The 26,276-nt window shown below is 41.4% G+C and overlaps 1 protein-coding gene across 1 annotated transcript; it reads right to left on the minus strand.

Annotated features, from left to right (window-relative positions):
- Nucleotides 1-1,481: 1,481 nt before the first annotated feature.
- Nucleotides 1,482-26,107, minus strand: MPHOSPH9 (M-phase phosphoprotein 9). Its single transcript, XM_010141707.1, has 23 exons — nucleotides 26,058-26,107; nucleotides 23,649-23,799; nucleotides 22,283-22,372; nucleotides 18,798-19,315; nucleotides 17,796-17,919; nucleotides 16,738-16,828; nucleotides 16,462-16,568; nucleotides 15,950-16,075; nucleotides 14,696-15,132; nucleotides 13,589-13,747; nucleotides 12,416-12,503; nucleotides 11,429-11,638; nucleotides 10,451-10,498; nucleotides 10,018-10,082; nucleotides 8,216-8,317; nucleotides 7,589-7,726; nucleotides 6,723-6,895; nucleotides 5,749-5,913; nucleotides 5,320-5,440; nucleotides 4,528-4,631; nucleotides 3,510-3,718; nucleotides 2,907-2,975; nucleotides 1,482-1,883 (listed from the first exon to the last, which is right to left on the minus strand). Exons 1-23 carry the CDS (start codon nucleotides 26,105-26,107, stop codon nucleotides 1,782-1,784), a joined length of 3,447 nt encoding a protein of 1,148 aa, XP_010140009.1. The 3' UTR covers nucleotides 1,482-1,781.
- Nucleotides 26,108-26,276: the final 169 nt, after the last annotated feature.

Here is a 26,276-nt window from a genome sequence, read left to right on the forward strand (position 1 = left end):
GTTATAATAGAACAGAAATAGCCTGAAAGAGCTCCCGCAGATGGGGGAGGACTTTTGATTAAAAAATAAATTCTGACTCACGCTTTGGTTTTCTCGCTGTAATAAGAAGAGAGCCCATGAATATGAACAGCATCAGGAAGGGCGGGGGGAGAGGCAGTGACGGAACTGAACTGATGTACCTGCTTGTTTCTACAGGGATGGTCTTTGCTGGAGCGCTGATCAGAGAAAACCAGACCCTTAGTGGCCTCCTGAAATGTTCCGTGATGGCTTCTTCGGGAAAATCCTGCTGGCTGAATGGTCATTTAAAGAATACTTTTAAATCGGACCTGTTCATAACTTAAAAGAGTGGGGAGACGTCTTAGCTGAATAGCAGAGCAGCACAGGGAAGGCCAGGCGCTCCCCCCCTCCCTCAACCCCTTTCTGAGTAAAAATTACAGATAAGAATATGGAACACCACCAAAACTGTACATCAGTTTGTGTAGCCTGGGATATAGCTGAGCAATTTATCTCCACGCAATCTCTACCTTCTAAAGCGGAAAATGAGTAAGTAACATCTTTGACTTCTCCCCAGCTCTGACGGTGTAAGGAAAGAACCCACCGGGCAGAAGGGGCTGCAAAACCCACAATTTTTCAAAAAGACTGCACGGGTAGGACAGTTCTTCAAGTATCTTGAAGAAACCACAGCACTCTAATTTTAGACTCAGACCTCCACCAGCTTCCTTGATGACAGCTATTCTGGCCTTATAATCACATCATTGGTGGCTAAACATCTTGAACAAGGACAGAATTTGAAACACAATGTGATTAAAACCTACATTATGGCTGATGTAATATCCCAGAACCTATTATTGTTCTTGGGCAGGAGGAAAGAATCTAATTAAACATTTATTTAATATCAAAATACAAACTGTCCAACATCGAGATTTTCGTAACTCAGCAATGTGCCAACTAGCAAACAGGTATTTTTCACCAAGAAAACCGCGTACGTGTTCACAGATACAGCTGGGACTTGACCTGGAAGTGCAGATCAGAACACTGGCACGGCAAAAAACCCAGCCTGGCACATTAGACCCGTCCCTTCGTTAGGCAGACCCAGTCCTGAGCTCGCTGGGAGCCAGGCCGGCTGCGGGCACGCCTGACTCCTGGTCCTGGCGGTATCAAACCGGCACTCACCACCGCTGCTGGGGTACACACAACAGTTAGAGCAGCATTTTCCCACCAGAGCCAGCGGCAGCCAAAGCGGCAAACCACAGACCAGCCCTAACAAAGGTATTGCTCACAGTTTTGTCACAACGAAGAGCTTCTCTGTTATAAGGTTTAAATTAAGAGGATTTGCCATGCAACAGCAGTTATCTTCAACACAGGTAATTCATGGCGCTTTTTGTAGTAAAGTTCAACATTTCTATTTACATCATTCCATAAATATTTATAAAATGGTGAGGAAAACCAAGTGCAAAAGGGTAACGCTATCGTTTTCTGAAAACAAGCTGCCTTTTAGTATCTTATTCTTATTATAAATTTAATATCACTATTTAAAAATAATTCATATTTCTAAAAATATTACAATACAGGATAAACATTGATCTCAAGTGTAACAAAAATACATTTAAAATATAGGTGGCTGTTTGAAGTACAAAATATTGCTGTTTGAAAAGGGTAACACGGTTTTAAAATTACTGTTGAGGGTTTATAAAAATACAAAACAAGTTGCATTTACTAAGTGCATAATTACATAGTAGTGCAAAAAAAAAAAAAGCCTGTTTGTATTCGAGGGAGAATTGTCAAAGATTTGCAGAGGTTCGTAAGACATGGAATCTTTTCAGCGTCATGCGGATTGATCCCAACTCTCTATTAACCCTTTCCAAGCGATCTTCCAGGGCTTCCTGAAAGAAAGAGTCAAAGAAAGAAGAAAAAGGATTTAATAGCATACAGCAAACTCCAAGGACCCTTCTGAAATGGAGCAACTGCTGCTATTCCCCCCTTGAACTGGATTCCTTTTTCACCAGGCAAGAGCCAGACCCGCAATCTTTTCGTATCTGTCGATGTCTCTGTGTGCATTTGGGGGTTGATCGCTTTTTTTAAAGCTGTTTCAGGTATTTTGTTCTTTTGAAACCCCATGAGATAAACCTGCAAGAACTGGGACAGGCTGGTGACTAGGGAGAGATGTTTGCCGCCCGCGGTAGCGCGTGGCAGGACTGATTTACTGGACTGCACTTTTACTTTCACATTGATAACGGGTAACAAGCCCTGGGGTTACGACCAAGGACACACTGAAGTTGAGGGCTTCGCAGAGACCTCTGACACACAACCTTGACACCCTTGCTTTTATGAAGGGTCTGCAGAGCTTACCCAAGAGGTGCTGTCCTGTATTCCACCTTATTTTTGCCTTGTTTTCTTCTTTATAAATCCAAGCAGACAAAACCCAACCAAATAAAACCTAAACTTTGCTCTTTTCATCTACAGCACAACATCCTCTCCACAGCTTCACAGTCAGCACATTTTTCTTACTGTGTTGCCTGTACCTACCTCTCGGTGTTACTGCAAGAACAGGCTTCCTGTTTTGGAGGGGGGGAAATACCAGAAATATCAAATGTTCTGCAGAGCTAATTATTCTTTTCTGAACCACTCACATACAAATGATGCGGACTTACACCTCTTACACAGCAATTCAGAGTGTGTTTATCATCAACTTGCAGTAACTTCTGATTATCTTGTAGTGCAGTAAAGTCTAGAGAACATCTTTCACACAGATTCCAAACTCAGCCATATTCTGGAATAATTCTCACTGCTATGGAAAAATTCCCACTGTAATCACACTGACTATACAGCAGAACCTTCATCTGCACTATAAATTCTCAAATGGAAGAGCAACTTCAGAGAACAGTCATATGTAGAAGGTTTTTCACCTGATTTAATCTTGCTTGCAAGGTCATTCTTCCACCAGAAGAAGGTATTCGACTCAGTGCAGCCTCAATCTAAGAACAGAAAATACTTCAGCTGTCAATTAGAGTTTTAAGAGCCAATAAACCTTCCTGACTCATCTTAGGAGGGGAGAGGTGCGGTGTTTTGATTGCAGACACACACCCAGCCTTGTTCTTAAACACTAACGTACGTTACCATAATGCTGTGCTGTATAAAACTGACACAAAAGTGAACGTTCCACAGCAGACGCTCTCAGGGATCATTCTGCAGAGGGCTCTTAACTTGCCAGAATAAACTTCCGTGGTAGAAAGGCTGAGTTAAAGCATTGTCCGTTAGGGGCAAAAGTGAATTCACCCCAGTCCTTCCATTCACACTGTGTTTACGTTACAGTGACTCTCCTTTAATGAAGATGGGGACAGAAAAGGGCAGGAATATGGGCAGCAGAGCAGGGAATGACACTGGCACATTCCTAGGTGACACGAGAAGGTGCGCATGGATTTCAGCTGTGCACTGGGTAGGTACACGGCTACATCCCTCCCCTCTCGTACAACAACCATGTTTTGTCACAACTTTAAAATAAGCTTTGCCTGTTGCTTTTCTTGAGTCAGCTCGTCAAAAAGCCTCTCCGTTTCAGCCAGAGTCTTAATCCTTGTGGTGTATTTGAAGTCTCCCTCACATGGCGATAGCACCGGCTCGTATTGTGCTGCGCTCCTCTCGTCCCAAGCTGTCGCTTTCTGGGTTCCAGTGTTGACAGATTCAACGCAAGAGCTGTGTCTGACACCTGAATGCTGCCTTCCTATCAACAAAACAGGGGACTTCTTATTTGTTGTGCAATTGTTTGTGAAATTGTTAGCAAGAACAGAAAAAGAAACTCCTAACAAGAAAAGCAGCATGATCTTGGAAGTATGTATGTAAGCTGTGGATAGAGTCTAGCAAAGCCTCATCAGCTTGCTGTAAGCAAACCTCCCAGAGGAACGCAGAGCATTTGTATGGGTCTTTATAGCGCAGCATATTTTTTGGTTAACAAACAAATCAGTGTGCTCTGCTAATTAGGAATTACTTTTCCTGGTATGACATTTCTAAATATCACCAAATAGACCAGTTGTCATGAAAACACCGGTCTAAACAAGTGCATTAATAAAAACAAAAGCAGAACATTGTGACAAGAATGACAAAAGTGAGAAATGATTTGGTTCAATCAATCCCTTCCAAACTCTGAAACAACTGGCTGTGTTACGGTTGCTCTTTGCTGTCTGCAATGGAGCTTTTAGTATGACTGAGTACATACATCTTCATACAGACCCCGTGAGGATACGCGTTGTGTAACCGAGCTAAGCACAGGAAAACTTACTGCCCTTCTTTCTCAAGGTAATTAGTTGTGTTGTGCCGTTGTGTTTGTGCGCACACACGTCTACATAACAATAAAATACTGGATGAATGGTATTGCTCCGTCTACAGGAGTAAAGAGGAGATTTAGAGGATTTTTGAAAGCTGGACTTCATCAAGCACCAGCTTTCTATTCAAGCAGCTGTCACCGATGTGGTAGAAATTATGGTAAAAAAAAAAAACAGAACAGAACAGTTTTCCCCCACTTTGACAGATTACCTTCTATATCATCTAGCGAGAGAAACTGGAGCCTTTTTCTTGAATTATTGTGCTGTAAAGTAGACGTAGGACCAGTTTCCAGGTCATCTAGAAGTATATCAAATCTACAAAGCAGGAAGCACATAATTACCTGCTAGAAGTCATCTATCAAGCAATACAGTATTTTCTTGTTTTCACCTTTTGGTTAAATAATCGCATTTTTAATAAAACCATTTCTATCCCACAGGCATCACAAGTCTTCTGATCACTGCTCAGAGTACCGCACCCCAATATACTCCCCTTCGCACACACCAGAACACCTCTTTCAAGAGGCTTTCTTTCAGGAACAGGCTGAGCTGTCACTCCTGAACACACTGAGCAACCACGCTGCCACCCTCAAGAACCATTCAAGCGCTGCTAGACATTCCTTCTTCCTGAGGCACATGTCCTACACTTCCATCTCACAACTAAGTACATTCTCCAACTCCACCAGCCTTGCCAAGCTTTTAAAGATCTCTATGGAAACCACGGGATCTAGTACAGCCAGCAGAAAGGTCAGTTCACGTATTTAACAGGCTTATGGGTGCCACGACAGGGAGGCAGATACTGCTTTCAGCTTTCCGTACTTCTTCGTCACTGACTAGATTTTTCCTGCCAGATTGTAAACAGTAGAACTTCACTTGATATTCAGAAATCTCTACATCACTCGCCTTCTAAGACTTTTCACAAACAAGAAATGTCAGCGTTAAGCTGGCAGAAGCATACTCTGCTGCAATAACGGCCAGGACACAACGGTATTCACAAGACTCATACCTTGTCACTGTGTTCTCATTTTTGCTGAGCAAATGGCTAAACCCAGGAGAGAGGTTTTCTTTTGGAGATCGTTTGGGGCTGTATGTCACAGACACTGGTGCCAGCATTATCTCTCTTCTTGCTGCAAAAGACAAAGTTTGTTTAACTACCTAAACCCTCTCCTCATGCACTAGCTCCCACTCGTGATCAGATGCTTACACCTTAAGAACACTTTTCAAAGCTGTCAACACGTTATTTAAATTAGATTAAAATCACAATGTAGAAAAATGAAAATCAACTTTTAACTCGCATGTGTTCTATTATTATAGACAAGCTTTTTTTTCCTGAGACTGTTAGAATAATGCAGAAATCCTATCTTTAGTTTTCGCTCTTCTACAGCAGCCTCTCATTATTTGAGTAACACGAACCCAAGTTCAGAAAAGCCCTTACTTGGAGTATTCGATTTCCTGTTGGACGGAGGAAGGGATGACGACCTCTGACCAGAAGGGGGGCTGTACCGTTTGGGTCTGTGCTGGTCTTTAACCTTCTCCGGAGATCGGTTAGTTACTAAAGAGGTTTCAACAAACCCAACAGTTTGGCGTCGATTTGATGTTTCTAATTAAAAGGGAAAAGTTGTTATGTTAATCAATCTCTTTCAATGCAAGAACTCACAAATATTCTCCTGTACTCAGCTTCTACTGTACAAAGGCTGCGCTTAGTCTCCTCACATCAACGTATATGTGCTGGTTTGCTCAATCTCTCTTCCTGCTCATCATATTCGTGGAACGGATAACTTAACTCATGCAAAAGGATGCTCTGCAGCGTGTGTAGGAGAAATGATGCTAAATAAGACTGATTAAATAAAACGATGCTAAATAACAGTGGTTAAATAAAGAGACAGGGGAAAGCAGGACAAGAGCATTTCTTGGGAAAGAGGGTTGGAGTACCTGCCTGAACCAAGAAAATAAGCATTTAAGCAAGGCTCAATGTTTTCTAGCTACAGGACTTCCCAGATCAGTGGTGCTGGAGCAGCTCAGCAGTCCCCCAGCACACATGCCAACCTTCTTAATAATGTTCTGATACCCCATGAGAGCAAACTAAAATGGATGTGCAGCCAGCCAGAGCTTTGTTAGGACTCCATTAACTGTTTATAAATACTGAGATATTCTTAGAAGAAGGACATTAACTACTCTCTAGCTTGAGGCCTAACAGCAACCTTTGCATTCCCGCTACTTCAAACAAGTCACTCAGCTATAGCGTTGGAATTTTCTCAGGAAAACTCCACAAGTTTGCATGCTAAAACTGTTTTTATCCCATCACTCAAGCTTGATGGACTTTAACGCTGAGAATTAAGAAAACCAAGAGACATGCAAACAAAGAAAAGCCAGTAAAGACAAGTTCAGGAACATAAAAATAGAAGTTACTAGCTGACGTGTCGTCTTTTTCTGTCTGTGTACCCCAATCTTTAAAAGCTTTTCCTTCTTCAAGTTCTCTGAAGGCTTTTATAATTGGCGCTTCTGACATCTCATTTGCTTTTTCTACTGTGTTTGTTGAAGAGTCTTCTTGTGAGGAGTCTTTTTCAGGAGGAGAATGGTGCCTTAAGGGACATGGGGCAGCAGAGGGAAGAAGAAGGATCAAGGTTTTTTTACTTATCCACATACTAATGGAACAAACAAAAACCTGGAGAAGTTCAGTTTGAATTTTACAGTTGTCAAAACAAACTTAAGGGAGCTTTTCAATTTCAGCCAAGAACTTCAGCAGATTGTGTTAAAGCCAATTCAAGAATCTGAAGTTGAACAGCACGAGTTAAATTGGGTGACTTGACACGTTCTTAGAACTAAATACATCCCAAGAGAAACTCCTGAGGAAGAAGGCAAACTACGGCGAAAGTACACCCTCAGTTACACCTGAAGCTTCCCACTGGTGGAAACTGCGGCCAACAGCTACAGCTCTCATCCCGCAGAACAGAACACACTGTGTCCTAACTCAGAGGAACTGGACACAGGCACGGAGAGCGTGGAGGCAGTGGCGCAAGATGCTCTTGAAGCTTTCTGCTCTTTCAAGGCAGATACTGAAGGCTGCTGCTTGCCTCACACTGGGTTAGTGAAGGAAGACAGCTGGTTTGGTTTTAAGGTTTGGTTGTAGAGCATCTACAACACTGAGAAAATTTTTTAGAACTCTATTTAACAAGCACGCAAATTTAAAAGCACGAATCTAGGCGATTCCAGATAAAGCTGGTTTCAGAGGAGTTCAACTCCACATCGGTTTGGAGACTGAAGGCAACGCTCACCTAGAAGGAATATAGGTCTCTTCTAATCTGTTATCTTTGGGACTTCCCTGGACTTCCAGAGGCTGGCCAGTGAAGATTGAATATTCCGCTCCTGGTATCAACCACTTTCGCCTGCTGACATCAGGAGTTGCCAGCTTGCTGTGGGAACAAATCACTTCAACATTATGAAAGGCTCTAGAATTTTTTCCTTTTTTTTTTAATTTAAGAATAGAGTTAAGAAGATCCAGCTATTTATTCTGGCTAAACAGAAACAATAACAAATATACAATAAACTTGTAAATACTGTGGCAAAAATCACTGCTATAAAACATGTTTGTAAATAAAAAATATTAGAAAAAAAATATTGAAGTTTCAATCTAAGTTACACAATATGCTCGGAATGCAGAACTCCACAAAGATGTTCTTGTAATTTCACGCTGTTCACTTCGACTGAGGTTTGGGTTACAAGTAGTTCTCAACAGAAACATTTTGCTGTAGATTACTCCAGTAGTTCAGAGCATCTGCTCCCAGCTTTAATCCAGTTTAGCCTACAGACTGACATCATCTTGATCCATTTTTAGCCAAAACACGTTACGAAGTACTCTAGAACTCACGACCTCTTTTCCCGTTGTTGCAATAGTCACTTACTTGGCACAAGAGGTTCTTAAACGGCTTTCGGTAACATGACGAAGTTTCAGCATATTTTCATGTTCTACCTGCTTGAGCTGAGCTTCGAGTTTTGAAATTGTCCTAATTTGGAAGAGGCAAAGATGCATTATAAGATGATTTAAATGACAAAAAAGATACATCATATTTATTAGAGATTACTTACTTTTACTCAGATATCCTGGGTGAAGGAGAAGAGCAACTACTACATTTTTATCTATCTATGTGTCTAAATGTGTGTATATTTGAATTCTAAGTTAGATAAGCTAGGTAACCTAGCTAGACTAGAAAGACAGGACCAGCAGATACTGCTGTGGATCAAAGCGCTCACCTCAGAGTGGCTGGGGAAAACAAAACATTTTTCCTCCTTGAAACGATGTACTTATACAAATGCCTCCCTGACTCTGGATTTAACGAGTGGCTCCTTCTCCTGTGTGTCACTTCACTCATCTGCTGCTCAGGCTCTTCACATCATTTTCCCTCTCTCCCACGTCTCCAGTGACGTAGCCCTTGGCATTGCAACACAATCTTAGCCATTTCCCACTTGGAGAACAGAAATACAGGGTTCTGGAGCAGGCTATAAAACTCTCCAGTCTCCCCAGTCTGGAAAGGTCCCTAGCTAGCAGCACTGACAATCAGGCAGCAAAAAAACCCCCACCAACAGAAATACTTGACTGAAATATCTTTCACATTGTCTTCATTTCCTCAAGAGTCCCAATAAAAATTGAAAGCAGGGTGGTTTGGGTTTCCTTCCATTCCTTTCTTAAATTCTTCCTATTCCTCTTGAAGAGTCAGGTCAACTGAGCAGCAAAGGACTGTGACGCCTCCTAAGTATCATATTTGCTGTTTTTCTGGGTTTGGCTGAAGACTGCACAGGTTAATGCTTGGTGGCAATGACGTTTGGAATGAATTTTGAGGTGAAAATTGCAGCCACTTTTCTAGAAGAACCATCATCAAAAAAAAAAAAAGCATAAAAAATAATTTTACAAATCTTCCTAACAGTCTGGGTTTCAGCTGCTCATATAAAGATGTAAGAGGAAATTCTGACAGCACATACCCCCAAAAGGAGCTCAAAGGGAGACGCATGACAGGAAGCACCATCTCATCTCAGCTCTACAACCTCTGTCCTGAAGCCCTCTCACATGTTCTCTCCTCTCACCTCTCTAGACTTCCCTGAGCAAGTGGTTGTTTAACACTCTTGACAAGGGGCGTCTAAGGAATCCCAGACCAGAGGATATGTTTGTAACTCTAAACCCCTTGATGGTCACATGTGTCTAGGGCCTGCCCAGAAGGTATAACGCTCAATGGATTCCTGTCCTCCCAACCAGACAAACAGATCCTGGTAGCATCAGGGACATCTTATTCCTGCTCTATTCACAGAACACCTTCCTGTCCTTTTTTCATGCCTAGGAGCCTTAATCTTGAACAGTAAACTCCTGCCAGCATCCTCGCGACTGAAAACGAGCACGGAGACTGAAGATGGGGGCTCCTGAGAGGACGACTGTGTGGCCTGGCTGGGCTAGCTGAGTGACAGCCGTCAGGAAGGAAGCCCTTTACTACATCCCACTGGAAGATGTTGTGATTGAGGAAGTAGAAAAAGCACATATCCTTAAATAACAAGGTTTTTTACAGTGTGTACAAAGTAACATAAATCAACGTGAAATGCTTCACAGGATGTTATCAAACTCGCAAGATCTCCAGCCTTCACAACCTAGGAGTAAGCGTTTAGGCCAAAGCTCGTAGTTCATACTGTTAAAATAGTACAAAAACAGTTTCGCATTTACCTTTTCAAATCAGAAATCTGCGTGTTTGCATCAAGCAATTTGTTTTCAGTTGTATTTAAGGTATCCTGTAAGTACAAAAGGGAAAAGGTAAAAAGCCTTGAAACCACACAAGTGTATTGAAACCGAGATGAGTAACTCCACATCAGTCTTGAAAACAAGACATTAAATACACCTTCCCACTGGAAAGGGAGGTCAATCAACTTCTTGGCGTTGACTTCGCAGTATTTTTGCTGTCTACAAGCGGAAAACAAGCCCTTTCCAAACCGTCTCCTTTCCCCTCCAGGGCTCTGATGATGCAGTAAGAAGCTACAGGTTAAAGCAAATACAGATCTTTCCGTTTGATCTTTTGCAAAATACTGAATTCAGTTAATTCTGCTGCACATTATCACACATTTTGCATATTTGGTTTTTTAACTAACTAGCACGTACTTACCTTTACTCTTTCGTGTTCTTTTCCGAGGGACTCATATTCTCCTAAAAGCTAAAACAAAAAAAAAACAAAAAACCACACAAACACACACTTAGACAACAGCTAACTTTTTTGTTGACTCCTGTAAAATTATCTTCATTGCTTGTCTAATATATGCAGAAGCACCACAGGGGATACAGAGCGTACCTCAATAGTACTTGTTAAGTTCTAGCATCTTCTAACTGAAACAAAAAAGTTATAGACAGATGATGTATTTCTAATTTTGAAATTATTTCTCTCTAAAGAAACCGGTAAAATTCCTCACTGACTTTAAACTTGACGTGTTTTGAAAATCTAATTGGAAAGAAGGAGCTAGAGCATGAAGTAGCTTTTCCAGCTAATACCCATTTTGCCAAACCATTTAAACATTCCATAAAGCTATTAGTGACAAGTCAGAAGAACAATTCCTTTGATTCAATCTAAAATCATACACAATTAACAGTTTTAGCGTGTTCTGACGACTTATGAAAAATCTAGTCTGTCCCCACTAGGCTTAAGAGAGTAAAAAATAACTTTCTAAAATAATTTCCTGTAATACCTCTACAAATAAATTAACCTCTACAAATAAAATTAACTAAGAGCATGTAGGTTAATAAAATACCTGAGAGAATGGCAAGTGTCACCACAATAATTTCCTGTAATACCTCTACAAATAAAATTAACTAAGAGCATGTAGGTTAATAAAATACCTGAGAGAATGGCAAGTGTCACCACATCAAGTACACGCTGCCTTAACTAGTTGTTTTTAAACATCTGTCAGGTCCCTCGTGTCACCTAGCACCTCACCTACTAAGCAGTCAGTTAAATGATGTCTGTTCTCTTAGCTGGGCAGGGAGAGTTTACTATGGTGAATTCTGGAGTAGTTTCCCCAAACCCCCAGGACGTGCTGTGCTCCTAACGTGCTGTGCAGCTGTCAACACCGCTGCCCGTTTTCTTCCTTACGTTTTGAAACATCTTATTTTCTTCCTTTAGCCTTTTATTATCAGATAACTTGTAAGCCTTTTCAAACGCTTCCTCTACATCTTTGAGCCGCAATTTCAGTCGACTGATAGTGTTATCCTTCTCTTTGTAAATGGTCTGCATTTCATCCAGACGCTCTTGCAAAACTTTGGAAGTATTACTGACTGCGTAAAAGCGTTCTCTCCAATCTGCCTGGAGGAGAAAAACATTCATTAGCATGCTTACCTAGCAGATCCTTTTACTGCAGTACAAAGCATAATCTAAAATCATCTAAGGAGAAGACAAGGGTACATCTGTACATGAACAAAACAAGATTTTTGCTCCTTTCTGAGATGTTTAAAAAATGAAAATTAAGACTAAAACACCAAAAAATGTATTTATTTTATAGGACTTCAAAACCTAGAAGTCAGGCCTTGAATTCCAGCTGATTGTCTAGATTTCTACATAGAAAAATGTCTTTAAAAAAGTGGAATGAATTAGTCTCTCCAGGTGTCTGACTTTGATGACAAAATATCCTGTTCTCTGACCAGTAAACGCAGCTGTAAGCAAACCGGTCTGACCTAACCAGAAAGACTGTATTAATATACCGGGAGGATATTTTTGCCCCAGTGCAGATGAGATGTGCTTTTATTACAGCTCTAGTAAGAAATCAAGGAGAAAGTAATTAAAACAAAAGAAATTTAAAAAAAAATTAAAGGGAGGCATCATAAACACATCACAGTATTTCACTCTCAGACTCTGTTTGATCCCTGCTAACCCAGGAAGATTGTTCATAAGCGAAAGCGACGATGATTCAAGTAGGGAGTCTGAAGAGACTCAGCTGGGAAAGTCACCGGTGTGACACTGGCTGATGTCATACATGAAGCAGAAAGGTTGAAAATAAAGAGAGGGAAACACAGACCAGCTGAAGCAGTGCATTCTCCCACCCTTTCAGTTAAAAAGCAACCTGATTTAAGAACATACACTTACCACTTGCTTTTCTAGCATGTTATTCTTATTTTCAAGGGTTTTGATGCGAGCACTTGCTTCATTCAGAGCTGCATCTAATTGGTCACACCTATTTAGAACATAATAGATTATAAAAATATTTCAGAATTTTAAAATAATAAATCTACATTTTACAGCCTTCTTTCCTTCCACAGGTAACCCCTCGAGTTTTGGTGCCCAACCTATGACCTCCTCCCATAGCCTTGGGTCACTGTGTCGAGTCTCTGCTCAGAAGGGCTGGAGTGCTCGTGGCCAGGAGGCAGCAAAGCCAGAACTTGTGCAGAGGCTCCAGATGGCTCAGAACGTTAAGAGCTGCAGAACCAGGAGCAGCTGAATGCCCCAGAGCTGAAGCGGAACTCTGCTAATTGATGATGCTGTGTGATAATCAATGGCTGAAATCGTATCGCACGCTACTTTAACTCAATAAATACTGCTCCCGAGTCACTACTAACAGTTCCAGCACACTAGTGCTGGAAGGTAAACACAAGAGACTCCCAACTACCCACATGCTTTCTCAGTTATTCTGAAGGGCACAAATTTTGTCAAGTATTTTAGCTGTCTAAATTTACAATTTGTATTTTGACTGGCAATGATGATATAAAAACACATCAAACTTCTCTATACAGCAAACATCCAAGCTCTATCTAAGGGCATATATAGGTGAGGCAGACTCCGGTAGTAACATCTGGCCAGAGAGCTGTGACCAGCAAACCGCCTTTATAAAGCTACCAATGAATTCAAGGCTGGTCCTACATCACCTGTAGGTTTGACAAGAAAGGTAAGGAGGAATGATGTTCACCACCACGACAAGCGAGCACTGTCCTACAGCACAGATACTGCCATTACAAAGGGTTTAGCACTACCTCTGCCCACCAGCCTTTCCTGAGCAGAACCTAACAAACACTGGCTTCAGCACAAAGGAGGACAACAAGACCTCGGGCCCAAACATCGCGCTTGCTGCCTAACAATGATTTTAAACTGATCTCAATGCAAAATTTATACTTAACAGGAAAATATTAGTATCACAGATGCATGAAGTCTTCAAACTGAAGAGTGACACAAACTTCAAGAGATTCTAAAGTAGTATAGTCCTGTTTTTGAAGTGGAAAGAACCACATGTAACAGAGGAAGAGGACAAGTAAGGACAAACAGTACCTGTCAGCGAGATTCTGATTGATTTTCTTCAAGTCTTCGGATGCAGCAGTTTTATGGCTTGCCTCCAGCTGCTGTTTTAAGGTGTGTATCTCGGAGTCATAGTAAGCTCGTAGATCAGCTACGTGTCGAGCATGCTTTTCTCTCAAGTTCTCCCTAACCCTATTTTCAAAATTAAGGACAACAAAAATTTCCAGCTACCCACGTGAGCGTGCATTGCTGCGTTCATTTGCATGTAACGAACTCACCATATAACTCTCTTCCAGAGCTTTGCTGCATTCAAATTAAAGCAAAGAATGCTTTGTCATTGAAGGCAGTGCTGTCAGACACCTAAGGCTTGTGTAGAAGCCTTCACATTAGTAAAACAATCTATTATTACATACACAATAGACACAAACACAATACAGAACCTTACTCTCTCTCCTTTGCTGTGCCCTAGGAAGTATGAGTATAAAATGAGAATAGGAAGACTCAAACGGTTGAACTGTCTCAAAACCAACAGTCCCTACACAAGTCTTCACACACGGAATACCAGCCGTGTCTGCTTGCTCACGTGCAAATCACGACAGCTTCAACAGCGATGGGGACGTTCGTTTTCCCTAAGGGCAGTGATTCTGTGCATCTCCCACCATTTGACTCTAAACAGGAAAACTGTAACCCTCACCAAACTTTGAAATTCTCTGCCTGGATTAACTCCCTCATACAGCCTAGAAAGGAAGCATGTATTTATTTTTATTTTAACATATAAACAGAAATAACCAAAGCATTAAAATGTCAAAAAAGGTTCTGCCTTCCATTAAGGCTTTGACATCCAAGGAAGACAGAGAACAAATGTTGTGCCTCGAGATTAAACAGAATGGTCTAAAGAAGATTAAATAGTACAGCCCAAAGACAATTGTAAGAAGTGGAAAATTACTGTTCTATTTATACACCATCTGTTCTTCAGGGGAGAAAAAAGGAAAAACAAAAGCAGCCATGTCCAGCTATGTTCTAAGCAAACGGAACTCACACAGTCTGTTCATTTTACTCTTATTGTGAAGTTTTGCTTCTTTCATGAAAGCACTAACTCTACAACTTTTAAAAAATAAAAAAACCCGGAAAGTTACTTACTTTGACATTATCACAGGATGTTCAACAGCTGTCACTGACAGACTATATTCTGGCAAACTGTTGTCAGCACACTGAGTAACAGAAGATGGAGTTAGAGTCAGCGTTTCTTCCTCCTCAGTGTTGACTAAAGTATTGTTACTAGCGTCCAGATATGCCACTGGAGAGGGGCAGACGCTCTGGTTGTCATTTTGGAATGGGTGATTTCTCCAGAGGTCCGAACGCACAGCTCTGCTGCTGGCGGGGTATTTTGGAGAATCGTCTAACTGAGATGAATTACTTGTCTGTGAAAAAGAGTCCGTGTCACAATGACTTGAAAATCCGGGCTCTGCCATAGAGTCTGGCGAAAAAGGAGTAGCGTCTTCAGGAATATTGAAGAAACAACGTCCCGGGTTCTGCTGGCCTGGTTTCATATGCAGGGTGGGGTCCAATGTCAAGATCTAGGAAATAAGTTATAGTGTTAAAAAAAAATTGTGATTTAACTTTTGTTCTTCTAAATGGAGTTTATCTGAAGACATCAGTAATCCATACAATATATTGCAGGAATTACACTGAATGTTACTACAGTCATTCGGTAGTGACAAGCAAGATGAAGGGAGCTGTAACAGCTTAGGTGATGAGACATATTCCCATCATTCGCAACTTGAGTTTCTAAATTTCCCTTAAAAATAAGTATTCCATAAGTACGTAACATCTGTAGCTGTCTAGAAAACCTTTCAAATTTCAGTTATGTGCACAGAAGGACTATGATGTCTGCCTGTAGGATGAAACAATAACTTTGTACAGTTAGGAAAATCACTTCACGGATTATATAAACAAGACAGTGACACAGTAACCATCATTACCGGATTTGGTACAAGGCTGAAAGCTGTATAAAGAAACAGATATGACAAAGAAAATTTCCACAACCTGGGTCTCTTCTGTTTCATGGCTGGAATGAACTTGTCTTGTGGGCAGTAATAGGAAAACTCTGCTCCTGCGACTGCAGTTCCATGGGCATTTCATCAGCTGCAGCCTCAGCATGAGCAGATTCGTCCCTGCGCCATCCTCAAGGTTGTGCAGCAATGGTGCTTGTTTACCCAGGGTATTCTTAGAGGTTCTTTTCAGCTGGATCCCTTCCCAATCCAATTCATCACAAGGCTGCACAAACTGCTGTTCCAGCAGAACACTGGAGGTGGCAGCAGGGGCCAAGTAATGAGAACCCCGTAACTGATCATAGCTTCAAACCCAGACGGGAAGTAAAGGAATTAATGTTACCTCTGGAGGGTGACTTGATTGGGAAGAAGGCATAAAATTATGGTCTGGCAGCTGCTTATTCTCCCTTTGTCTTTTATGATAAATATCCTTCAGTGATGATAGCTTCGTTTCATCAGCAGAAGACAACTTCAAAGGGAAAAATTGCTGCGTTAGTTTATCTGAACACAATCCTCCATCCCCAATGTAGATAAACAAGTTGTGGGGTGGGTTTAGCTAGTAAATTAGTTCAGAACAGAAAGGTCTTCAATGAGGGACATCCTTAACGCACTAGTTAGTCTCTTTTCATCTCCTATACACACCATTTCTTTTAAATGACAAAAGAAAGTCAATAAATTCAAGTGCCTTTAGCAGGGGTAAATGAATAATGAAGGAACAGAATATGAGAGACTGAGCTACTGGAAGAGTTCTCACAGCAAAGTTCACTTCCAGAGGGCTGATTCTTCCCATCGCAGAAAAAAATCAAAGAGGAGAAGCAACTATAAAACTTCTTTTAAAGCACGTACAAAGTTTACCTTATCTGGTGATACTTCTGTGGAGAAAACATCAGTGAACTCACTTCTGAAATTCTCTGGTAAAGAGTGATACATCTCCTTTTCATCTAATTTCCAGTAAGATACTCCTGGTAAGAAGACGTGAATGAAAAAAATTACAAATTTCAAGCTCATGGCTATAGAAGAGGAATCCCCAAACCCATTAGTAAGAAGTTACTTTGTCAGCTGTCAGGAATGACATATTAATTATTCACATTCAAAAGAAAAGGAAATTTAAGTAACAGAAATTAACTATACCTGAAGCTTCAGACACTAGGGAATTCGGACTTTTATTTGGTTGATTGAGGTAAAATGTGTAAGGTGGCAAAGCAGCGTCAGTAAGGTTTGTCTAAAATTACAAAGGAAAAACAAATTTATAAGGAAAATTGCAAGGCAAGTTAAAAAAAATCGAGGGTGCAATTTTTTTAAATTGCATGTAAGTGTTACTAGTCTTTTTAAGCAAAGAGCATAAATGTAATTATACAGCATGATCCAAACCTATACAATTTATATTCAGGGCAACCACAGTCCAAAGGGGTGCTAAGCTATGCCGCACATAAAAGTAAGTAAAGATGGTGATATTTTCTGAGCCCCATGCCTGTCTACTTGTGGAGCACTTGTGAGATTAGCTATTACAAAAAAACCCACATTTTGGACAGTCACCTAAACCTCCTTGCTCCTTAAGAGATGCGAGTATATAGAGGGATGATGACTTACCAATCAAGTGTTACTGTTCCCTCATCCTAAGACTGCAATTTCTTATATTCAGCCGTTATGACTCCACCTACCACAAAAAACCCGGAGGTAAACAGTGTCTATCATCTCCGGTAGACAAGATCCTGGACCCAAAAATCCCTGCCATTTGAAATCCAAGTCTGGAAGAACACAATCTGTCCTGAACAAAGTGGCTAATGCCTCCACACGCAAAGAGTTCTGTGTTCTAAAAGAGATGCTACCAGCTGAAATCAAAGATCCTTCAAAAAATTACATGGCCCAATAAATTACCATGACCTGAAGCTTCACAAGAGAATTATGTGACTATTATCTCTGTAAGGAAAGAACACATGCCACATAGGTGAATTAAGCCAAAAATTAGGCAAGGAATAAAATAAGCCAAAATAGCTATGGGAGGAAGTACAGAATGATCCAAGAAGTAATCTGCCCACATGAGCTTTCAACAGATAAACAGGAACGCTGCTGCTCCTCTACAGCTACGTATGAAAAGCACAGGCTGAATCAGAATAGACTGTAACACTGCAAAAATACCAGCCACAAGAATAAAATTAGAAAACATCGTCAAGTAAAGAGAAACTTACATTCTCAAGAGATAATTTCTTTGCTTGCTCATTTTCTTGCATTGAGTTCACACATCCTTCTTCAGCATTTATTCTTTTGGGATTGTTTTGTTTCAACTTTTGTGCCCATGATGTTAAAGGTTTACTAGATGGTCAGAAACACACACATAGACCGTAAGTACAGGTGCCCTCTTCAGCGGGGCCGTGGAACCAATTTCCTTCACATACATATCAGCGGGGTTATGCTCTACCCCATATGCTGAGATAACATTTGAAACCAAAGCCCCCAAAGCCAGTTCCATGTTTTATTACATACTAACAAAATGCAAGTTCTTTTTCACAATTCTCTGTTCTTCCAACAGAAAGTTTTTATCCCTGCAAACTACTATCAAGGACTCACAGGCCACAGGCCGCCCACAAGACCTCTGCTCACAACGTCATCGTTTGCAGACTGTTCACAGCCACACAAAGCCTCTGTCATTACCAGCTTGGTCAATATTACTGTGAAAACAGTGGGCCAGCCTTTAAAAAAATCCTGTAGATTCACCCTCCTATTGAATGGAGCAAAACAAACAAAGATCGACCAAAAAAGACTCAACAGAAAAACCCACACATGTTTGGCTGCTGTCTGATACAATTTACCGCTGTAACACATTCATATAAGTTGGCAAAAAGACCGGGTGAGCCCCAGAGCAAAACATCAGTCATATAAAACTGGTAATCAGCACCTAAAATGCTGGGGCGCAGATAAACACTGACAACTGTATCTTAGCTCATATTTGCAGAAGAAAGTAGATATTCATATTTTTTCCTGAAGTATCTACAACAGAAAGACTGCAGATGCAAATATACATCATGCAGAAACCTCAGGCTAAACAAATCACTTTCCCAACCAAGCAGCACAGTATTTTTTGCAGTCAAGAGGTTCCGCTCAGTTCTTACATGTTCCCACTTACCAACAGCTGTTCACTGAACAGGGACCGACCGCAATTCAGTAACAGATTTGGAAAGTTCATCACTTACCTGGGTGTTTTTCCACATTGAACTTCCAATTTTTGTTCAGATTCGGCAGGAAAAACTAAGATATCGTTCCTTCCTGATGAAAAATGTTCCTCTGGTTTGGGGAGGAAAAGTTCTCCTTTACTCTGAACGCTGGCTACGCCTGTGTGACTCCGCAATCCTGCTGCCTCTCCCTGTCCTTGGGCAGTTTTCTCCATGCAGTCTGTGCGCTTGCTAATGCCGTTGGGTTTGCCAGGGTTCAGTTCGGCAGCGGAAAGCGTGCCGTACCCGCTAGTCACTGAAGCGTCGTTTGCGAAACGTTCCCGATGCAGATCAGCTGCGTTTGGCTGACTTTCTGCTTCATTAGATCTAAGCTGATTGACAATGCACTCATTTTCTTCAAAGATTTCAGAACGCATCCCCATTTGACTTTGTAGTGGCGAGGAAGTGTCTGTCAGCTTGGCAGGAGAACTTCTGCTCTTGCCAGCACCCCAGTTGCTGGTCTGTGATTTCACCAACTGCCTTATCTCATCCTGAATCAGCTATGGGAAAAGAAAAGGCAAAACTCCTGTGAGATGGCACCACAAACCACATTTATATTTTGATGCATCTTCAACTCATGTTATTAGTGAGAGGATTTGAGTACTTATTGCAAATAACTCAAGTTTTCAATGTGTAGATGTCTCATGCAGGAAGCAGATCTGTACATACTGGGCGTAACAGCACACTGTGCATGGTAACAGTCCTCAGTTCCATGCAGTGAATTACAGGTCTCCATAGACACTTATTAATGTAAAAACAAAAAAAAAAGAAAAGAAAAATGCATGCATGTACTCATTACATGCCTTCAGAACTACAGTCACCTACCAGCCAGCTGAAGAAATACAAACTATCTAGGCATGGCATTAGCAGCAGACAGAGGGGTTTGCTAAATCTAGGTCTAAAAGAATTTATAACTTGGATACACATTTTTAAAGATTGCCAGGACACTTTAATGGAAGTAGAAACCATCACACTAACAGGAATAATGTACCTCTGTAAGACTATTTGCACAGAACTTGACTTTAAAATACCTGATTTAGATAATATGTTATCAGGCAGTTCATAGAACATAAAGATCTACATTTTGATTGTTTTGGTACCTCACTAGATCATTAGATTTAACAGGTTACTTACTCTTCAGTCTGCAAAGAGCTCTTGCAGTATATTAGATAAACAATTTTTTTTTTATTTTATTTTTGAGTTGTGCACGGGTAGAATAGCTCTGAAAAACAAGCAATGCTGTTGTCGAGGGCTACGAAAGAATGGCAGTGCCCACGGCCATGTCCTTTGGCCAGCGCTCAGCACTTCTGCGGACTTACACTGACATCAGTGATCTCTGCATGAGCGCACAGCTCTTACTACACATCACAAGACCAGGGTTTAGCGTTGTTTTCGAGAACACAATTCAAACAAATTCCCTCAGGGAGAAAGAAACCAAAAGAACTGGCAGTAAATTTCAGACCATGGAACCCTGGTAATGTTTTTTTCACAGAACTACAGTGCATTACTCACATATCAATCACAAGTGGAAAGCACAAATTGAACAAGAAAAATAATTCGTTCTCTGAAAGTTAGAAAGTCAGATCCAAGCTTCAGATTATTAACTTGCAATAGAATTAACTGAATTTCAGCTCAGACTGTCTATTCAAAAATAAAAAAATAAAAAAAAAAGATTAAGTTTTCTGCCCTAATAAAACTTTTTATTGTGCTAATGATTTCAATCCTGACTGCAGCAATCATTTGTGTTTTAATGCTGTGATTCAACTCTGTCAAGGAAGGTGGGGAGGGCAGAACAAAAGGGAAGAAACAGAACTGTGGAGGAAAAAATAACTGATCAGATTCTCTGCTGATGTTTAATCTTTGCCATTAATAACCGGTGCAAGAAAAGTAAAAGGCTACTATATTCCAAGTAAATAGCACTTCACTTCTCTTTGCACAGTCACAAATAATTCCAAGGGAGGAAGACACCTTGGAAAAATAAGACAAGGGTTCTATACAGCTTTGGGATTGCAAGTAACTTCTTTTTGTTTAAATTGTCTTCAATAAAGTCTGATCTTAGAATGATCCACAGGGCTTACAGTTCGTCAGGTGCACACTTGCCTTCTGGTGCGTAAATCACAGAAGCCAAGGATGGCCCCCACTGATTCCAAAATGAACTCAAGGCCTTTTGATCCATATTTCCACATGAACGAAGGTGTAATTTTATGAGCACAGTTGGTCTCAAAACACAGCACAGTGCAAGCCTCATCTCAGAGTCATATCAATGCTCGTGCAGTCTCTTGTTTCTCTACCCTGAACAGCAGATGATTATTTTTGTCTTTTGGCTGTTTCTACTAGAACGAGTCAAGCTGCCTGTGTGTCAGTATTGTCACTAGGTCACTGGGATACCAGTTTAAGTGTGGCATAGCACCTTCTCTTATCTAACGCACTCATACAACCGAAAGTAAGTTAGAGCTGTCGATTTTACATTCAGTGTGGCAACACATGCGGTTAGTAAGTCCCTGCTGATACCACCAGCTCAGCTCTTCCAGAGGTAGCCTTTCCTATCGAGAAAGACAAAAACCGGCAAAGCCAACACAATGGATTAGTCAAGACAGCGATAAGCAACAGGTGAATCAAACCACTATGGTAGAAGGAAGGAAATACAAGGAGAAGGAAACATTGGTGGGACAAAAATAATGAGATGGGAGTGGGGGGAAAGGAGTGTGAGGGGGAGAAACAGAAGATAGGATAAAAGGACAGTACCTCTTGTTAATTCAGTTCAGGAACTGTCGATTACTACTAGTGTAGAGGGCATCAGGAAAGGGAAGGGAGAAACAGCAACCAAAATGATGAAGATATTAAGCATTACATACTTATAGAATTACTGTCTCTTATACATACATATACATTTCTACTGTCTTAATGGCTAAATATGGTTCAGCAAAACTGTGACTCTTCACATGGGTCATTTTTCATTCTTAGGAAGGAGACTGTTCATCTGCAGGGTGATGTAAGTGTTCAGCTACTACGGGGAATGTTTTCCTGTGCTAGAGACTGTCTAGAAGAGGAAATGACAACTTGCATAACATTTGCTAATGAAAATTCCAATGTCTCAAAATTAGAAATTATACAGTCTATCAGTTAATAATAAAAGCTTGTACCTAGAAAACTCAATTATCATGAGGGCATTCTGAACCAAGTGTTTATGGAAACACAACATTTGAAAACAAATAAGCCAGGAACCTTTCACTTCTGAAATGGTCCCTACGAGTTACTTTGTTAATCAGCCAAGGCTGGCTCAAATATGCATCCTGTAAATCACCATTCCAGTCATCCACTTCCATTAACTGCCTGTCTGAATGTACTTACAGAAAAAGATCGGAGTGCCCGAGACCATATTGCATTGTTTGGCGGGGGGTGGGGGAGGTTGGGGATGGAGAAAAACATTCAGCCTAACCAACCCACACGAACAAATCATTACTTACTTGGACTTGACGGCGGAACTGCTCTTGCTGGGCAACTATTTGTTCCTGACATTGTTTTTCTACCAGTCTCAGTAACTGCAGCCACCTTGTCTATTAAATCAAAGTAAAATAATTAAAGCACAGTCATATTGCATCTCTTTATGTTTCACTCTAGCTACAAAATCGGTTGGCAATCTCATTCTTAGGTGTGGACACAACACAGTTTTACAGGCGCACTGTGGTTGTCCACCCCACAGTACATGCAGCCCCGTCTCACGTCAGCTGGTGGGAACAATTCACTATGGGCACACTCACTTACAAAAGGGTCCCTCCAGGCAGCAAGATAGTACATACACCTCTACAACCAGTGACTTAAAAGTAGAAACAGCTGGCAGGAAAGGACAGTCACAGCTTGGGAATGGGTGGTTCCGTTCAATAAATTATAGGCAATTTTTAAATTGCTAATTAAACATCCTTATGTCCAGTGAACCATTTGTTTCTTCCCTTCAACAATCCGGCTAAAGGCCATGGAGCATAACTATCGAGTGAAAATAAAAACATAATTCAAAAATTTCAATATATAGGGTTCCTAAGTGTGGCAAATCCCATATTTTAAAAACTACCTCATGCTAATGCTTAAGGAGCCTGATACTCGAATCGTAGGACAGAGAATGCATGTCCCCAGATGAAGACATCTCCACTCTTTACTTGGAGCTGTTAAAGAGCACCCAAATTACACATCCATCAAGAGACAGTTTGATGGACCATGGCCAGAAAGCTCAAAAATTCTCAGGAACAAGCCCATGGTGTGGAAACCCGATGTTCCTTATGGAGACTAAAAATAATGAGAGAATTTAAAATAAAAAAGGACAAAATCCACATTAAAAAAAGGGTTTGAGAGAATTAGCTCATTGAGTACATCACCATTTTTGTGTTGGTTCAGATCTGGAAACACACTGATCATCTGCGCAGCTTTACAAATGGAATAAATAATTCAAACAGAGCCATTGCTAGAAAGAAAACTTCTCATTTCTCGGATCACTTCAGACCAGTTTGAAGTGCTACAGTTTCAAAGGTTTAGATTTTTCAGTTCAAAACCCTGCAATCTTTAACTATTGTAACTTTGAACAAAAATATTCACGTCTGTATCGTAAAACACTAAGATAAAAGCTAAGACACTGTTAAAAGCTAAGATACAACTGCAATAAAATCCATCCACGCAACTAGTTCACACATTGTCAAAGGATTTGTCCCATCATGAAGAATAAACACATGCACATAGAGAACTTGCTGCTAACTGGTATCATCGTTGGATCTGCCTTCCAAAATGCAAAGCTGATACATTAATATATACAGATTTTTTTTTATGACTGTTAACATCAAATACCTCGCAGTTCTCCAGAATCCCCGAGTTGGCATTTCCAATGTCCTGGATATCTTGCATGAGGGAGGCAAGTAGCTCAACAGAACCAGGCATTAATGAGGACCTGGTATTCCCTGAGTAACCAGGAACTCCATTGGGATTGGATGAGGGACTCCTAGTGAAACAAGAGGAGAAATACTTCAATTATTTATTGTGCCGGTTGCCCAACACAGTGGCCAAAATCATATGCTACATATGCAACGGAGCCATAAAAGAATTACACGCTTAATCTACACTGTGACCCTCACCAGGCTGGAAAAAACCCCGATACGTTTGTAAGACTGAAGATGTCTTTCAAGCAAACGTCAAAGAATCCCCAGCTTCCTTCTTATCTTACATTCTAGTAAAACGCAGTAACTGTACAACAACAAGTTGGAACAATGCAACGTTAGCGTGCGAGCATACTGAGCAAAGCCAAACCAACGACAATACGTGTCAGGAAGTCCTTCCGCACGCTACCTGTTATGATTCAAGTTACGGACAGAGCTGTGGGTATTTCTGACATCAGAGCCTGCAGAAGAGGAAGGGATTTCTTGTGCAGTATTCACCACGTCACAGTTTTCCATATCTTAGTCCCGAGTATGATGTTACACTGGAAATATAAAGCAAACATCACTCTCTGATTGGAGAAAGCCATTCGACTTTGTGGTTTGAAGGAACAGGATTTGATTAAAGAGGAGGTTGCTTCAGCCAAACCCGCAGCGTTCCACGGCCAGCCTCTTTTCCTCGCCCTGTGCTGCGCTTGTGAACAGGCGCTATTTCACCAGCCTTGTTCTTGCTGGGCCTTCTACAAACCACAGAGGTCCCCAGCTCTGCATCACACACCTAGACTGGGCAGTGATGGGTATCTGAATCCACAGCATTCCAGGGAGGACTGCTGGCTCCACAGACCATTTTTGAGACTTCTGTGAAAGGGCCATTATCAGCATATTAAAATCTGCTGAACGGGGACCTGCGCCTTCACTAGAAGAAACACCCAACAAAAAAACAGAATCACGACCCACTGAGTTCCACTGCAGCTGCTGACCAGCTCTGCCATTTCTGCACAAAAGATCTGGGTTAATTCTTTTCACAGAACGCTTGGTTTATTAGTACTGTATAACATTAATTCAAAAAGCTTTGAAGCTGTTTTGAGCTACATTTCTTACCAATTAACCAAAAAAAAGTAGTCGCACAGGAATCCCACAGCAGTTAAAAACAGCAGCTGGTTAACTGAAAGCATCATAAATAAATAAAGGCAAAACACTTGTGCGATGGTGTTACAGCACTCAAAGCAGCAGGTTACAAGAGTGGCTGTAGAGAGACTAAAATATTCTTCCATACTTTCACTAAGAAAACACTTGAAATACATTGATTAATCAGTTCTTCTGTAGGGCTTATTTCACTGTGTTCTACACCCCGGTGAATTCATCCTATGTTCTAACACCAAAGAAAAACCTTACAAACATTTCACAGACGAGAACAAAAAGAGACATTAAGAAATATCACCCTTATGGTCCGTGATAATGCCAAGAATAAATCCCTGCTGTCTTAAAGCAGCACATCACCTTCAAAGCACGACCGTTCCTCTTCACAGGGCCTACAAGGACACGCGACCGGCTTTTACAGCTTTAAGTTTTCATTATTTGCAATTACAGAGAGAGACATCTCTAACAGATAGTTTCGGAAGTACAAAAAATTATTTCCAGCAGGAGAAAGCTGATGGACAACTGTCTGATTTTCCTCTGTCTTCCCAGAGCCTGTTTGGCTTTACCAGAAATGTTTTCCTTCAAGCTATCGCCTTTGGCCTTTCCCAGAATTGGAAGGAAGTTATCACAGATACACACATCCTTTTGGTGGAGCCTCCTGGGATAAACGCAAGAAGAAAAAGCCTTTCTTCTTTTTCTAGCAGTCAGAAGCCTGGAAAACTTGCAGGTTATCGTGCAGCTAATCTGACAGATAAAGCAGAAGCTGCAAGTGTCTCCAGAGCAGCTGCAAGGCAATGGTGGGGGCTACATCATCACCCCTGTCTCCTCAGCATGAAATCATGGGTGGCCTATCTCAGCAGCACAGCAGATGGGTGGGACTTAGCTGTGACACAGACTCGTTTCATAACCTCATTAGAAGTCTGCTGGCAATAAAAATACTGTTAAGTGAGCTGTAACTGGGATGAGGAACAGCTAAGCTGTCATCTATTGTTTCCATAGCAGAGAATAGTCCTTATACGGCCAAGTCCCTGCATAAAGGAGTTGGATTAAAAAAAACAAGCTGCGAGGTATTTTGACTCATATGTATCATTGCTGCTTTGAGATGCAAACGCGCGGGCCAGCACAGACCAGAGAGAGCGGCTGTCTCCTGCCCAGCCAGACCCTAGCGCTGCTGTTTCTCGCAGACCGTGAAGGGGTGACAGGGCCCCGGTGCTCCTCCCGCCACCAGGCCCCCATCTCCCCGGCTTCCCCAGGACTTCCCCAGGGACCCCGCGAAGGGACAAGGAGCCTCTGCGCTCCGAAGAGCCGGTCCCCCCGGGGGACACCCTCGGCTCAAAAGCGAAGCCCCCTTTAGAGACACACAGGCCCCCCCCTCTCGCCACGTCCGCCCCCTCAGGGTGGCCTT

The sequence above is a fragment of the Buceros rhinoceros genome, unplaced genomic scaffold (genome assembly GCF_000710305.1).
Source record: "Buceros rhinoceros silvestris isolate BGI_N320 unplaced genomic scaffold, ASM71030v1 scaffold39288, whole genome shotgun sequence".
NCBI lineage: Eukaryota > Metazoa > Chordata > Aves > Bucerotiformes > Bucerotidae > Buceros > Buceros rhinoceros.

What these genes read in the sequence shown, in the direction of transcription:
- MPHOSPH9 (XM_010141707.1), bottom strand. Translation starts at nt 26,107, where the DNA reads ATGGGGGCCTGGTGGCGGGAGGAGCACCGGGGCCCTGTCACCCCTTCA. An exon ending in CAGAAGTATCACCAGATAAG is followed by an intron (nt 16,076 to 16,461) that starts GTAAACTTTGTA and finishes TTCCCTTTGAAG; the next exon opens with TTGTCTTCTGCTGATGAAAC. An exon ending in CATCCTGTGATAATGTCAAA is followed by an intron (nt 13,748 to 14,695) that starts GTAAGTAACTTT and finishes TTTTGAAAATAG; the next exon opens with GGTTAGGGAGAACTTGAGAG.